The sequence below is a fragment of the Oncorhynchus tshawytscha genome, unplaced genomic scaffold (genome assembly GCF_018296145.1).
Source record: "Oncorhynchus tshawytscha isolate Ot180627B unplaced genomic scaffold, Otsh_v2.0 Un_contig_8799_pilon_pilon, whole genome shotgun sequence".
Classification (NCBI taxonomy): domain Eukaryota; kingdom Metazoa; phylum Chordata; class Actinopteri; order Salmoniformes; family Salmonidae; genus Oncorhynchus; species Oncorhynchus tshawytscha.
The window spans coordinates 216,699-232,730 of NW_024609746.1; the positions used below are offsets into that span (position 1 = coordinate 216,699).

General features: G+C 44.2%; 1 protein-coding gene across 4 annotated transcripts in view; it reads right to left on the reverse strand.

The window, feature by feature from the left end:
* Window positions 1-1,691: 1,691 nt before the first annotated feature.
* The window catches only part of LOC112214378 (ras association domain-containing protein 3), a 52,698-nt gene continuing 38,357 nt past the window's right edge, over window positions 1,692-16,032 (reverse strand). For all 4 annotated transcript variants that reach the window (XM_024373061.2, XM_024373062.2, XM_024373063.2 and 1 more), the window contains 5 exons: window positions 10,525-10,632; window positions 8,741-8,896; window positions 8,564-8,651; window positions 4,778-4,893; window positions 1,692-4,694 (listed from right to left, as the gene is read on the reverse strand). In XM_024373061.2, coding sequence (XP_024228829.1) covers window positions 4,545-4,694; window positions 4,778-4,893; window positions 8,564-8,651; window positions 8,741-8,896; window positions 10,525-10,632 — 618 coding nt within the window. In that variant the 3' untranslated portion in view covers window positions 1,692-4,544. The remainder of the gene's footprint in view (window positions 4,695-4,777; window positions 4,894-8,563; window positions 8,652-8,740; window positions 8,897-10,524; window positions 10,633-16,032) is intronic.

A 16,032-nucleotide genomic window follows, 5' to 3' on the forward strand; every position in this document is an offset into this window, starting at 1 on the left:
TGTACACTAACGTTACTGCATGATTGTAGTGGGTTTACTTAACACTTTAGTTCTATTAGCTATGCTGACATTACTTTAGCTAATATGGTGACAGCGATGTAGGCTGTGTATAACGGTTTGGCTTGGAAAGGTTTTTTCGCCTGGTCACAGAGCTGATGTGTTGTGCATTGAAGTCCACACGCGAGAAGGGAAGAGAAGAGATGCGAGAAGGAATGCAACTTGGCTGCTATGAAAGTGAACCGTGTTTACTCGTGATCAGGGATGTATTCAATCCGCTGATTCTGTTGAAAAAAATACATATATATCTTCAACGGAAGCAAAGTGAAAACGGGGATAAAGATACCTGAATTTGTCTAATAGAAACTCTCGTTTTCAACTGTTGGTCTAATGATTACACCCAGGATCAGCTAGACGGAGGCCCAAACTAATGAATTATTTTCCATTGACTGATTTCCTTGTATGAACTGTAAGTCAGTAAAATCTTTGAAATTGTTGTATTTGGCATAAATTCAGTCTACATCCATTTTTGGATTTATGAATTGATATGAACCCATTGATTCTTGAAGAATATACACCTATAAATGCTTTCTAAGCTTAGTTTAAAGGGCAATTCCGCAACTTTTCAACCTCAGTCATCATCTGCAGCACCAAACCTGTCTACATACTGTATGTGTAAACGGCGTGCTTCTATTATGTGTTTAAAACGTTTTTTGTTTTTTTTCAATTTAAAGCTTCTTTGTGATAGGGTAGGGTTAAAAAAAAAAACTTCCTTGGGCTGGAAACCTGTTGGAGGGTATTTTTGTGCTCCCCTTGTCACGGCAAATGTCACTACTTCAAAATCCCAGATGATTTTCCCCCCTCAACAAAACGCCTTTTTGCATATGTTAACCCTGGTATTGTGCTGTAAATAATTACAATTAAGTTGAAGTGCTGGCATTGCCCTTTAACTGTCCTGTAAGAACCCCAAATATAAGCTTGCTTTACTCCAGTGTTTGTAAACAAGGTCGATGTAAACAAAAGTGTATAACCTCAAAACATGGTTAAAACTAGAATTTTGATATCAAGGATGGTGTCTTAACATCTATAGCTCTGTAAATTAATTTGAAAGTGATTGAATGTATCCAATAGCAGGGAAGATTGTCTGGGCTGCCCCAGCCCGGCCTCCAGAGAGCCCTCCCAATAACATCAACGAGATGCTATTCAGACGAAGAGAAGAGAGGACCTGTAAGTTGAGTTCACAGCCACCTACACGAAGGACCTGACTACAGAGATATGCGGGATGATGAAGAGGCTGCTTCACACTGGCGCAGCCTCTGAAGTCCACAGGAAGAAGCTCACTCCAGGGACCCTCTGAAGATTGAGACCCCAGGCACACAGGCAAAGACATGCTGGTGTAGAAACCGGAGATCTATGAGCAGGTGCTATACACCTGGGCGACCGCTGACTTGCCCACCTATTGATGCAGATGCCCCTGCTATGCTGCCCAGCCCTTGTACTATTGCAACACCTTAATGAGCTACCCCCAGTATGGCTATGTACTGGAGATCATCGACGAGGACGTCATCTTACGTAGCAACTGCTGTTTGCCCCTTTAAGAGCTGCCTATAGGAGTGCAGTCAGGTCTCATTATTAGTTCAGCATTTTTGATTCAGTGGCCAGATCATTGGATTCACCAATGTTCCCCTTTTTTGTACAATTTAAAACTTTAATAGATAAATTCAGTCCTTTAGAGAAGGCCACATTTGGTAACAATGCAAAAAAAAAAAAAAAAAAAAAAAGTCACCTACAAAAATACATCTGCATCATCAATAATATAAATAGAATATAGCAACATTTTTTTTCATTATAACATGTCGGTTCAATCCCGTCTCCTCCAAGCTGAGCCCACAGCTGCTGTGTTCATCCACATCCTGGTACTGAACCATCACTAACTGTCAGCAGAATCATTCCAGGTATAGATCTTACAGTAGCTGCATATAGCACTGCAGTGTCAAACATTACAAGGGCATAGCTGAAGAGACAGGGGGGCTAGCAATCTTTGGCAAATAACAGTTATGCATCTAACTAGTTTATGTTTATCTATAAAAACTTTCATACATTTCCAAGTTCAACAGTACTGGCCTCTGGTTCCTAAGAGCCACATAGTAGACCTATATGCATTATGTGTAGATGATGCATGCTTTATAGTATATTTATATGGGTTACACTAGCAGTCATCCTCCTACATCCCACTTAACAAAGCTAACCAGAGAGCGCTGCCCATGATACAAGTTGAAGATAAACCAACTTTCACAGTCTAACAAATCATACAGGAGCTTGTACAAACACCTTACATCTTTCATAAAAGCCACTCATTTCAGTAAGGCCTAATTATGAAACATTGTGTAGAATTATAATAGTGGAAGATTGGCATCTGGTAAATGGAGAAGGCAAAGAAAAATCCCTGAATTAAAAGGTAAAGTGCCCAGAAGCTTCAGTAGATCGTAAACTGGTCCGATAGAAGCTCTGTAGATAGATAAACTTGTCTGATTCAAAGCCCCGATGCTGAGATGTGCAGACCTCTAACTAACACAGGGCCAGTGGTATCTGTCAATGTAACACTGTGCTTTGCAACACCATCTAGCAAGGCTTGCAAAGAAAATGGCTTTAGGATAAAAAAAATGTTATAGATTTGACCATATCTAATTCCATTAACCCAGTGTTTAAACGTAAATTAAGTTCTGGGTGTGTAACCCCTTATATTAAACTCCAGCTATAAAATGTTCCCTTAATTTGAGGCCTCTAGGAGCATCAGGCAAAACCTAAAATAAATCCAAACATTTTATAATAGCTTCGGTTATAGAACATGAAAACATAAGCAACAGCACATCATATCACCAACAGGCAGACCGAGAGGACAGTTACAGCATTTATCCATAAGGTGGGGCTATATAACCATACCACTACTCTTTCTATAGAGATAAACATGGCAACTAATGCAGTACCATCAGAAAAAACGTCATATAGTACTTGCAGATAAACAAGGCTTTTAAACATGCCAAATCAACATATATTCTTGCATTTGGTCAGTGTGTTTTGATACTGTGCCGAGGGTTGATGGCCCAAAATGCGCTCACTAGTTGCTCTGTCCATTCAATTCATTGTCCATCTATTCCAAACTACAGTCTCTGTTCAAATGACCTCTCCTGTAACTTCCAGAAAATCGATACAACCCTGGTAGATGTAAATACAGTACTGAGAGAGAGACGGACAGGGAGGCAAAATGCGAGAACTTCAAAGCAACAGATTCTAGCCGCTTTCTCCTAGTCTAGGACACTGAACACATGGCCATGTGACGTCACCTCTACAATAAACTGAATTTATCCTACCAACCCTGAAGCAGATTAGGACAGATGTAGCCATGTTCAATGACTACCAGAGGAACAGAAATATAGCCATTGTCCTTTGCTGCTATTCCTGACCATGTTATCTGTGGCCACTGGCCTGGCGCTGACTCCAAGAGGCCCTGAACTTTCTCAGCATAGAAAATCTCTTAACATGGAACTCCAAAAACTCTTGTTTGTCACATCCATTTCATTTGTTGTTGTTTTTTTACAGTCTTATCTACTTCCTCTAAAACCATTAGTCAACTTCCTAAAATCTTTCCATTCTTACAGCGCTAACCTCTTCTCCTCTGATACAACTAGTCTCTGTCCAGAGGTCAAAGGTGAGCGGTCAGCTCAAACTCCACTGTCAGTCTGGTCACAAGCGGTCACACTTCCATCCTGACCTCTAAACCCCAAACAGCTTGTGACTGTCAGACTCTAAAAACTGCACCAAATATGCTTCTCCTTTCAAGACCATCATAACCTTCAGTTTAAATACACCACTCTTATTCTGGTTTGTATCATCTGCCTTTTCTAGTTTCTATTTCATCCAAGACTGTGTCCTTTCCATGATAAACCAGTCTAGCCTTTATGTTGCTGATATGTTTTCTGTGCATTAACCCCTGTGAGAGAAATCAGTGAGCACACGAGTCGGGCCATTTGGGGGTTGGATTGCTGCCACGCCTTCATAGAACACAAAACAATTTCTGCAAAGAAACAGAACAAAGCTTCACCCACATAAATTAAAAACGACAATATGTACAAACCCTTGCATCCACCAATTAAATAAAAATGCAAACTAAATGGATTCAAATATTCGGGGGTTTGAATCATTCACGTGTTCAAAAAGGTCATTCTAAAAGAATAAAAAATGGCAATAACCAGAAGGATCAAAAGAGAGTGAACAGAAGAGTGGATATGGCACACAGGGGTGTAGGCCTACTCAGTAAAGACATGGAGCTAGTCTCTTGAGTGCTTAATGCAAAGTCCAGGCTGAACGCAGTGGAACCACAGATGCCCTCTAGTGTCCATCTAGTGTATTGCACATAGGGTCCACAGGTAAAATCTAGAGTTTATTCCAGCTCTCTCCAGTTTCTGAATCAGGTTGGACCAGTTTCCCCCTCAGTGTCCCTTAGACTGGATTCTGGTTCCCAGTCCTCTCTCCTCCGGGGACAGTAGTTACCCCGGCCCCCCTGCTGCTCTCATGGCCTCCTGCAGTTTGAGTCTGTAGTTGTCGTAGCGACGCGTCACGGAACACACCCGCTCAGTCTCCTCCTTCTCCAGCATCCTTAGGAAGTTGCTCAACTCTGGGATGGAGAACGCTTCCCACTGGAAGAGGAGAGAGGTATGGTTAATACAGGGAGCATGAGTGTGTGTTTAGTGTGTGTGTGGGAGTTCAGTGTGCGTCTTACCATGACCTCGCCAGTCTGCTGTTCTCTCAGGACAAAGCCCAGCGTGTCGGTGTTGGGACCTGCTAGCAGACGCAGGAACAACGGATGCTCTCCCTCCGACAGCTTACACATGTACTCTACAGGAGGAAACACAATAATATTCTGTGGTTATAATTCATGATTATTAGGGTTTATTCTACAGAAGGGTTCAATGTCAAGTCGGGGGGTAATGTGCTGTAAAAACACAAATGAGAGCTTTAGTAAAAAATATTTTTTTTTTTAGTTTTGGCTACATGCCATGGGGGTAAGCACACACAGAAAGCAGCCCGGTCAGATCAGAGAGACCGACGTCTTTCATGCAAGTCAAGTCACCAGGCAGCCCTAAACCCTCCTGCATGCTCCATATCCAGAGACAGCAGCTCACACCACTACATGCTCTCAGCCTGTCCCTTTACAGTAGAGGCTCCCGCCTGCCTGCTAGGCCAAGCCTACAGGCTCTCCTATTAAAAACACATCTGCGGAAAGGGACTAGCTCTACACAGCTATGTACCAGATGGTGCCATGGTAGTACAGTACTTTAGCCGTCCATCTCAGCAGGACTGGGAGAGACCCACATTCCATGCCAGATTCAGACATCACCGTGGCATTTCTTGCAGCCGGCAGGGGCTTTAAGTTTACACCATCGGAATGTGCCATAAGTTAGACGTGCATGCATTTACCATTCCTCATAGATCACGCAGTAACCACAGATCTAGGGTCAGAGTTATGACGCCTCAAATCCTAACCATTTCGAACTGAGTCCGTGCCCCATACAGCCCAGCACACACAAGCCCCCCCATGTTTTTAATTGGACCACAGTATATACTGCCTAGACAGACATTAACAGGCTCAGACCTCCTCTCTTCATGTACCGAAGGGAAAGCACCGCAAACACGCACAATGTCAGAGCTAGCGTCCAAGTCACGCTGTCCTAGAGATCTGGGATAGCAGGTGTGCGCATTTCCCTTGACATAATGAAGAGCTGTCAGATTACACAACAGTGTGAGATTGTGCAGTCTGTCACGGTCTGTCTATTGTCGGCACTGCAACTCGGCTGGAAGTCTGACCTATTCACAACCATAAGTTACCTGCACTCCTATTCCCGACTACTCTACCCCTAACCCCACCCAGTCTTCAGTAAGATGGGTTTATCTCCTGCTCTGTGGTATAGGGACTGATCCATCTTTGCTTGTCTGCTGGTGGTCTCAGACTCAAATCAAATTTTATTTGTCACATACACATGGTTAGCAGATGTTAATGCGAGTGTAGCGAAATGCTTGTGCTTCTAGTTCCGACAATGCAGTAATAACCAACAAGTAATCTAACAATTCCAAAACTACTGTCTTATACACACAAGTGTAAGGGGATAAAGAATATGTACATAAAGATATATGAATGAGTGATGGTACAGAGCGGCATAGGCAAGATACAGTAGATGGTATCGAGTACAGTATATACATATGAGATGAGTATGTAAACAAAGTGGCATAGTTAAAGTGGCTAGTGATACATGTATTACATAAAGATGCAGTAGATGATAGAGTACAGTATATACGTATACATATGAGATGAATAATGTAGGGTATGTAAACATTATATTAGGTAGCATTGTTCAAAGTGGCTAGTGATATATTTTACATCATTCCCATCAATTCCCATTATTAAAGTGGCTGGAGTTGAGTCAGTGTGTTGGCAGCAGCCATTCAATGTTAGTGGTGGCTGTTTAACAGTCTGATGGCCTTGAGATAGAAGCTGTTTTTCAGTCTCTCGGTCCCAGCTTTGACCTCGCCTTCTGGATGATAGCGGGGTGAACAGGCAGTGGCTCAGGTGGTTGTTGTCCTTGATGATCTTTATGACCTTCCTGTGACATCGGGTGGTGTAGGTGTCCTGGAGGGCAGGTAGTTTGCCCCCCGGTGATGCGTTGTGCAGACCTCACTGCCCTCTGGAGAGCCTTACGGTTGTGGGCGGAGCAGTTGCCGTACCAGGCGGTGATACAGCCTGCCAGGATGGTCTCGATTGTGCATCTGTAGAAGTTTGTGAGTGCTTTTGGTGACAAGCCAAATTTCTTCAGCCTCCTGAGGTTGAAGAGGCGCTGCTGCGCCTTCTTCACGATGCTGTCCGTGTGGGTGGACCAATTCAGTTTGTCTGTGATGTGTATGCCGAGGAACTTAAAACTTGCTACCCTCTCCACTACTGTTCCATCGATGTGGATAGAGGGGTGTTCACTCTGCTGTTTCCTGAAGTCCACAATCATCTCCTTAGTTTTGTTGACGTTGAGTGTGAGGTTATTTTCCTGACACCACACTCCGAGGGCCCTCACCTCCTCCCTGTAGGCCGTCTCGTCGTTGTTGGTAATCAAGCCTACCACTGTTGTGTCGTCCGCAAACTTGATGATTGAGTTGGAGGCGTGCGTGGCCATGCAGTCGTGGGTGAACAGGGAGTACAGGAGAGGGCTCAGAACGCACCCTTGTGGGGCCCCAGTGTTGAGGATCAGCGGGGTGGAGATGTTGTTGCCTACCCTCACCACCCGGGGGCGGCCCGTCAGGAAGTCCAGTACCCAGTTGCACAGGGCGGGGTCGAGACCCAGGGTCTCGAGCTTGATGACGAGCTTGGAGGGTACTATGGTGTTAAATGCCGAGCTGTAGTCGATGAACAGCATTCTCACATAGGTATTCCTCTTGTCCAGGTGGGTTAGGGCAGTGTGCAGTGTGGTTGAGATTGCATCGTCTGTGGACCTATATGGGCGGTAAGCAAATTGGAGTGGGTCTAGGGTGTCAGGTAGGGTGGAGGTGATATGGTCCTTGACTAGTCTCTCAAAGCACTTCATGATGACGGAAGTGAGTGCTACGGGGCGGTAGTCGTTTAGCTCAGTTACCTTAGCTTTCTTGGGAACAGGAACAATGGTGGCCCTCTTGAAGCATGTGGGAACAGCAGACTGGGATAGGGATTGATTGAATATGTCCGTAAACACACCGGCCAGCTGGTCTGCGCATGCTCTGAGGGCGCGGCTGGGGATGCCGTCTGGGCCTGCAGCCTTGCGAGGGTTAATACGTTTTAATGTTTTACTCACCTCGGCTGCAGTGAAGGAGAGGCCGCATGTTTTGGTTGCAGGCCGTGTCAGTGGCACTGTATTGTCCTCAAAGCGGGCAAAAAAGTTAGTCTGCCTGGGAGCAAGACATCCGGGTCCGTGACGGGGCTGGTTTTCTTTTTGTAATCCGTGATTGACTGTAGACCCTGCCACATACCTCTTGTGTCTGAGCCATTGAATTGAGATTCTACTTTGTCTCTACTCTGGGCCGGGTGAAGTTCCATGCTGAACCTCACCAACGAGTTGCCCTCTCCATCTTATCTAGCAGAGCCCTAAAATAGGAAAAACAGTAGCGGGGGGGGGGACAGAAGACCAAGACACCGGCTGCTACTGTAAACTGTACTGAAACCTGTTGTGGACTTCTCTCCACAGGCTGGCTGGTTGAGAACAGCTGCTGCTGTACACGGTGTGTGTGTTCCTTCCCTGGTGGGGTATTCCAGCCACAGGGGTGAAAAGTAATGTGTGTGTGGACAGCCCTGTGGCATTCAGCAACATGAGGGCGAGGCGTCTAGAAATACACACCCTAAACCCTACAGATACCGACACACACTATGTTCAGACACCAGCCCAATTCTGGCATGCATGCTATCCAGCCAGCTAACATAGATGCCAGTCTATAGCATGACAAACCAACTACAATGTCTCCTATAGCCAGAAAGACAGACCACACAAACACTTACCTTGCTCATCCCTGCGGCAGCGTTTGTACAGGGCATATTTAGCAGGGTTGTCAGCTACGGTGAACTTGGTCAACAGGGCCTGAATCACCTGATGGAAACATTAAAGATTAGCATCAGTGTTCATATATAATTATAGCCATTTTCTACAAAATCACTGCACGCATGTGTGAGACCCACCTGTCGTACGGTGTTGTTGGAGCTGATGTGAAGAGTGTTAATCGCCCCCTGGGGAAGGTAGAAGGCTTCCTCTCCTCCCTGGTCCCCTCGTACTGTGACCGGTCTCCTCAGCTCCAACTGCACCTTAATGAACCCCGTATACACACCACTGGGGTTCTACAGGGAGGGAGGGAGACCGGTTAGGGTACTGCATGGCAACACAGAACAGGTACACAAGCACTCATGTTCGCACACAGGAAGCTCTGTCATGTCTGTGTGAGAGATGACCAGATGATGGGGTGGGTGGGGGCTTCACATTAATTACCAGATGGAGCCCAGATTTGTGGGCTCATCTTTAAACCCATTACTTCACATGCCATCCCCCTGTGGACGTGACAGCACTGTGCGAGAGAGCGTGTTTAGCAGTGGTGTAAAGGTACTTAAGTAGTTTTTGGGGGTTATTTTACCATTTATATTTTTGACAACTTTTACTTCACTACATTCTTAAAGCAAATAATGTACTTTTTACTCCATACATTTTCCCTTACGCCCAAAAGTACTCGTTACATTTGAATGCTTAGCAAGACAGGAAAAGGGTCCAATTCACGCACATCTAAAGAGAAAATCCCTGGTCATCCCTACTGCCTCTGATCTGATGGACTCACTAAACACAAATGCTTTGTTTGTAAATGTCTGAGTGCTGTAGTGCGCCTCTGGCTATCTTATTATTATTTTTAAAAAATACAAAATATGGCACCGTGTGGTTTGCTTAATATAAGGAATTATCCATACTTTTAAAACCAAATACTTTTAGACTTTTACTGGATGACTCACTTTTACTTGATTCATTGTCTATTAAAGTATCTTTACTTTAAGTTTTTTTTTCAAAGAAAAGAAAAAAGACAATGGGGTACTTTTTCCACCACTGGTGTTTAGAAGGTTATTAAAGGAGAAGAGATGAAACGCATCAATCAGCTGACTGCCACTACTAAAATGCACCATCACGGAGTTATGTTTCTATAGAGAAAGAGAACAAAGAGTGACTTGTGGTTGTGATAGATGGACAGATCAGGGACACAAAGAGAGGCGAGAAGTGGGAGCAAACAAAGACATTCTAAAGACAACAAGACCGCAGTATAGAGTCATTATGCCAGCCTGACTGCGTGTTTTAGATGAGACTGACAGGTCTGATCGCATGGACTAGATGGACATCAATGTGAATCAAAGAACAGTGGTTTCGAACTTTGACCCAGAAGGAAATAAGTATGCTAGTTATTCATCTGATACATCTCTATCAGACAGGCCTGTTCCAGACAGCTAGTCTGGTGAACATGTGCTGTGTGCCACCATCATGCCCGCAGCTTGGTGAGCACTGAGCAGTCAGTTAGACAGAGCTGGTCCTCTTCCACATAACAGGGGAGGTCAGGACAACAGAGCTTCTGTTCAATCATCATCCTTATCATTAGTAAACAGAGGAAGGAAGGAGAGATGTGGTGGAAACATGCAGCAAGCAAACGTGTGTGTCACGTCTCTTGTGGATCAGGAGGGGATAGATAACGCACAACATGTGAGCGCTGAATGAGCCTTTACAGTTCAGCTCTGAAGGCTGGCAGAACCACGCACACACTCGTGGCAGAGATAACCATCAGAGCCTGACGGTCATACAAGTTCGTTTAGGGATGAGGGGGTCAAAAGTGGGAAGCTAGGTCAAAAGGGATGATAAACCGAAGTAGCCTAATGTCTGATGGAGGAGTTGGGTTATGGGTTAGTGGATGGGGTCAGGGTCAGGGTTAGAGGTCACTTACCAGGGTCATTTTGAGGTGGTCCTTGGAGGAGGAGTTGTACAGCTCGACCTTCTGTCTGATCTCCTCTCTGCTGAGATGAGTCCGTAACTCCCTTTCCTGCTCCACATCCTGATAGACAGAAACAGAGAGAGTTAAGTGGTGTTATTACATGTGTTATGGCCTGAAGAGATTGGTAAGATCAGCTGATACAGATCGACATAGAGCACACACACACACACACTGACAGGCCTCCAGCCCTGGGCCTGCCAGTGTTATCTAGGTCCTCCAAATGAAGGTCAGGACAAGGGATATTCAACGGGCGGGGCACAGGCCAGATCTAGCCCATTTATTATTTTATACTGGCCCTTTGATTAATTGTGCACATTAAAGAAAGATCTTTAAAATAATAATAATAATAAAAGCCAATATCGGACGTTCAGTTCCAGAACGACAAGCACTATGGTGGTTGTCTATAGTGTGGTTTCTAGCGCCTATGTGGCATGTTGATTCTACATATGGAGTCTAGCGTTTGAACGGATTAAGTTAAAATATTATGACCACATTTCTAAAAGCTACGACTAAGGAACAGATACGTGCCTTCTATTTCCCTCATACACACAAGGACTCATTAAAAGGGAGGGTGACAAAACATGTCTAATGACTGAGGGAAATTAATTCAAAGCATACTTCCTTCAGACTGGAATTTTGCATTACCTAACGACACACGGCATTCTTTGTTATTTATTGAGCTGCTTAGTTTTCAGATGATTTTAAAACGACCTATTTAATTTTAGAACCTTATAATATTTGTTTAAATAAAACAAAGTGAGCATCAATGTTTGTTGCACCTTGACTCGTCACTTCTTTCCTAATTACTTTTGGCAACATTTCCTTTTAAGAAAAGTGCTTCATTTGTGGTTATACGTTGCTTTCTTTCCACCTGACAGGTGTGGCATATCAAGAAGCTGATTAAAACAGCATGATTACACAGGTGCACCTTGTGCTGGGGCAATAAAAGGCCACTAAAACATGCAGTTGTCACAACAAGTCACATATGTCTCCCTTTTGAGGGAGTGTGCAAATGGCATGCTGACTGCATGAATGAATGTCCACCAGAGCTGTTGTCAGAAATGTTTGTTAATTTTCTACCATAAGCCGCTTCCAACGTTGTTTTAGAGAATTTGGCAGTAAGTCAAACCGGCCTCACAACCGCAGACCAAGTGTAACCGTGCCAGCTCAGGACTTCACATCCGGCTTCTTTGGGCTCCCGTGTGGCACAGCGGTCTATTGCATCTCAGTGCAAGAGGCATCACTACAGTCCCTGGATCAAATTCAGGCTGTATCACATCCGGCCGTGATTGGGAGTCCCGTAGGGCGCCACATAATTGGCCCAGCATCATCCGGGTTTGGCCGTCATTGTAAGTAAGAATTTGTTTTTCACTGACTTAGTTAAAAAGGCAATACACCCCAAAAAAATAAATGTTTAATTCTTCACCTGTGGGATCATCTGAGATCAGCCACCCGGAGAGCTGATGAGGATTATTTCTGCCTGGAATAAAGCCCCTTTGTGGGGAAAAATTCATTCTGATTGGCTGCGCCCCTGCCTAGTCATGTGAAATCCATAAATTAATGGTCTAATGAATACATTTCAATTGACTGATTTCCTTATATGAACTGTAACTCAGTAAAAATCATTGAAATTGATGCATGTTGCATTTATATTTGTGTTTAGTAGTTGGAATCACCCTACCCTAGTTGATTTTGGAAAATAATCTAGGGGAAACACTGGAATCACACGCATACAACTGTCATGCAGCTCACACACCCTGTATCTCATTGGGTCTCCCCCTCAAGGCAAGGGTCCACCACAGCAGAGACGACTCATCCATAGGACAGAAGTGCACCAGGCCCAACCCATAGTTATGTAACGAATGTTCTCCCCAGATCCAGAGAGAGTCTTTCTGCTGAAGGCTGTGACCGTCACACACAAAGTTTAAACTCCTAGAAAGTAGAAGGATCTGACTTCAGAGTTCATTGATAACGAGAACTGAATTTGTCATATTTCTTAATGGACATGACTGCAGCTTCCTCTCCATTTCACCCTGGATCATGCAGTCACAGCAGACACCGTGTGTGCCTGAAGGTCCAAAGTCCAGACAGCGCTGTGTGTTCTTAAATGGGCATAGTGCTTCTCTGCTCTAAGGCTCCTAGATACTAAAAACAAACCTAAACCCCAGTCAGTATCCTGACAAGACCTAGCAGGCACTGGACACCTTATAAGGCCACACTGCACGAGAGACCAGGGTGCCAACTTGTGTGTACACACACACACACACACACACACACACACACACGAGTCCACCTTAGGCAATAACATTGATAGTGGAGTGGTATGGTTCTAATAGCTAATACTAGTGTTCTCTTTCATGTCAACATCAAGGCAGTAAAAAGCATGCATGCCCTTCCGGAGGTGCTTCTGATTGACTTGTTTTTACTGCCTACCACAGAGGACAACAGGCTCATAAAGTAACAGAACAGAGCTCCTTACTGTTACGGTTAGCAATGGATGTGGTCTAATGCTGTGGTTTAGACTCCTGCCGCAGCCAGCTGTCTTCGCAGACTGGGAACTGGGCTTGGTGGAGCTGTAGTAGGATGGGCCTGTGAGGAAAACTGTTGGTCAAGTCCACCTAGGTCACAGCTGATTCAGGTGGCTCACAGTAAGACCCAGGGGATTATGGGTAGCCACAGAGAAAGAGGTTGGTGATGGTTATGACAACACTTAATAGCCGCTATTGCATGGGCCATAACCGCTCTGGGGTTGTGAGAGAAAAGATTTGGGTTGGTTACTGTGTTAAAAATAATTTGTCTTCTCACCCTCTCCAACCAGCTCTATAGGATTACCTCGGTTTCAAACAGAACCTCGCAGAGGTCATGATCAACTACATTAGATGACTCCGCACCGAGCCAGTTCATGACCGCGGTCTTGAACAAACTAACATCAGTATCATTACTTTGGGTTACGAGGCAGAGTATATAAAAGGGAGTGTATTTGAGTCCATACAGACGAGGATGGGGCAGACAGGAGAGGGTTAAGAGGAGCACCAGTGAGACAGAGCATGACAGGCAAAAGGCTAAACAAACAAACATCCCAATGAGGTAATGGACCAAAAAAAAAAAAAGCCTTCACTCCCACACAGTGTTTGTTATAGCCACGGGCCACTACACTGCAGCCGGTGAGGGGGAGAACAGAAAGACAGCAGAACAGACACTCCCTGAGAGTTCAACCTGTTGCTCTTTCTTCACCCATCACTGTAGTTACTGCAGCATCAAGGTTAATGAATGCCAGTCGGATTAGACTCCGTTAAATGAACTACAAGCCTATACTCTCCCTCTGTACTCGGATTGAAGTAAGCAGTTAAGCAACTTTTCCTGGGGCAGGCAGGGTTAGCTGGGGTGGCAACGGTATAAGAGCAGGACTGATAAAGAGAAAGAGAAGTAGTTTTTAGGGTAAAGAGTCAGTAGGCCGAGCAACGAGGAATAGTGGTCGGTAAAAATGCTCTGGGATTGACTGCTTAGAGTAAGCCTTAGTAAGTAGAGTTACAATGAGTTCAGTGCTGGGTTAAGTAGAGGTGGTGTAGCTTAACGTGTGAAGTAATGTGTGTGGTGTGTTCTAAGAAGAGATTAGGCTATGCTATGCTTTCAGACTGGTTTCTCCAGCGCTTCTCTCAGTCAGGCGAGGAACAGGTTTGACTGACTAATTAAGATAACATCAGCTATGTAGGTAATCCGTTTACAGGCGGACAGATCCAGAGCAAATAAATATACACACACACATACATATATAGATAGGAAAAGCTGGAAATAGACTAAACACCCCTGACTTAATCTACATCTGGGTGGGTATGGATATTGTTCTACATAAAGATCTGGTATGGGAAGAGCAATTTGACCATGTGTTATGGTATTTTGTGATGACCATCTCAATCAGTGCCACAGCACTGTAGCAACTATCCCCCCCCCCCGTGAGACTTCCTCTGCAGCTTAGAGGGGAAGTCCACAGCAGCCACGCCTTTCCTCCGCATAACAGACATCGATAATCCTCAACTAATGCAGGTTATGTAGACTTAAATCAAGCACTGCATACACCTCATTCAGTACAAGCCCACTTGGAGAGCTCCTATACTACCACTAAACCACAGCCAATTCCCTGACACCACACTACAAAATACAGTATTAATTTGGACCTGGAGGTCCAGCTACAGTTATTTGCCGTACTGGAGTCCGACCCAGTACTGCATGCACAAACACACAGAATAGCATAGGAAAGACTAAACCACTCCAATGACTGCAGCAGGAGTGTGTGATCCATCCCTTCGTGTCCCACAGGGTAGACCAGAAGTGAATTCCTGCTCAGTGGGCTCAGAGTGAAAGGGTGACAGTGAGCAAGTCCATCCTGCCTCCTGTGGTGTCGATGGACTCATAACTGAAAGTGGCTTTAACCTCTTGAAACTACGGAGCACTATTTTTATTTTTGGGAAAAATAACATTCCCAAAGTAAACGGCCTATTTCTCAGGACCAGATGCTAGAATATGCATATAATTAATTGATAGCTTAGGATAGAAAATCTAAAGTTTCCAAAACTGTCAAAATATATGTGAGTATAACAGAACGGATATTGCAGGCGAAACCCTAAGGAAAATCCAATCAGGAAGTGCCTCTTATTTTGAAACCGTTGTGTTCCTATGCATCCCAAATTGGCTATTGAAAGGGATATCAACCAGATTCCTTTTTCTACGTATTCCCTAAGGTGTCTACAGCCTTTAGACGTAGTTTCACGCTTTGTTGAAGAATGAGCGTAAACGACTACATTGCATAAGTGGCCAGCTGAGGGCTCTGTCAATTGCCAATTGATATATTATCGAATAGATATTTGAAAAACACCTTGAGGATTGATTATCAAAAAAGGTTTGCCATGTTTGTCGATATTATGGATATAATTTGTAAAAAATTTTGGCGTTGTCGTGACCGCTATTTCCAGTGAATTTCTCAACATAACGTGACCAACAAACGGAGGTATTTTAGGTATAAAAATATTGCTGTCTAACTGGGAGTCTCATGAGTGAAAACATCTGAAGATCAAATGTAAATTATTCATTTGATTGCTTTTCTGATTTGTGACCAAGCTTCCTGCTGCTAGCTGGACATAATGCTATGCTAGGCTATCGATAAACTTACAAACGCTTGTCTTGCTTTGGCTGTAAAGCATAATTTCAAAATCTGAGATGACAGGGTGATTAACAAAAAGCTAAGCTGCGTTTCGCTATATTTCACTTGTGATTTCATGAATATGAATATTTTCTAGTAATATTTTTTGACCGTTGCGCTAGTGTAGTTGATGACAATTCTCCCGGATCCGGGATGGGTAGTTCCAAGAGGAGTAAGGAGATCAATATTTTTGCGCTAGTTGGCTGTACATGCAGCATCCAGTATTTTTTCTTCTTTAATTGTTCTCAGTCTTTAAAAAAAAT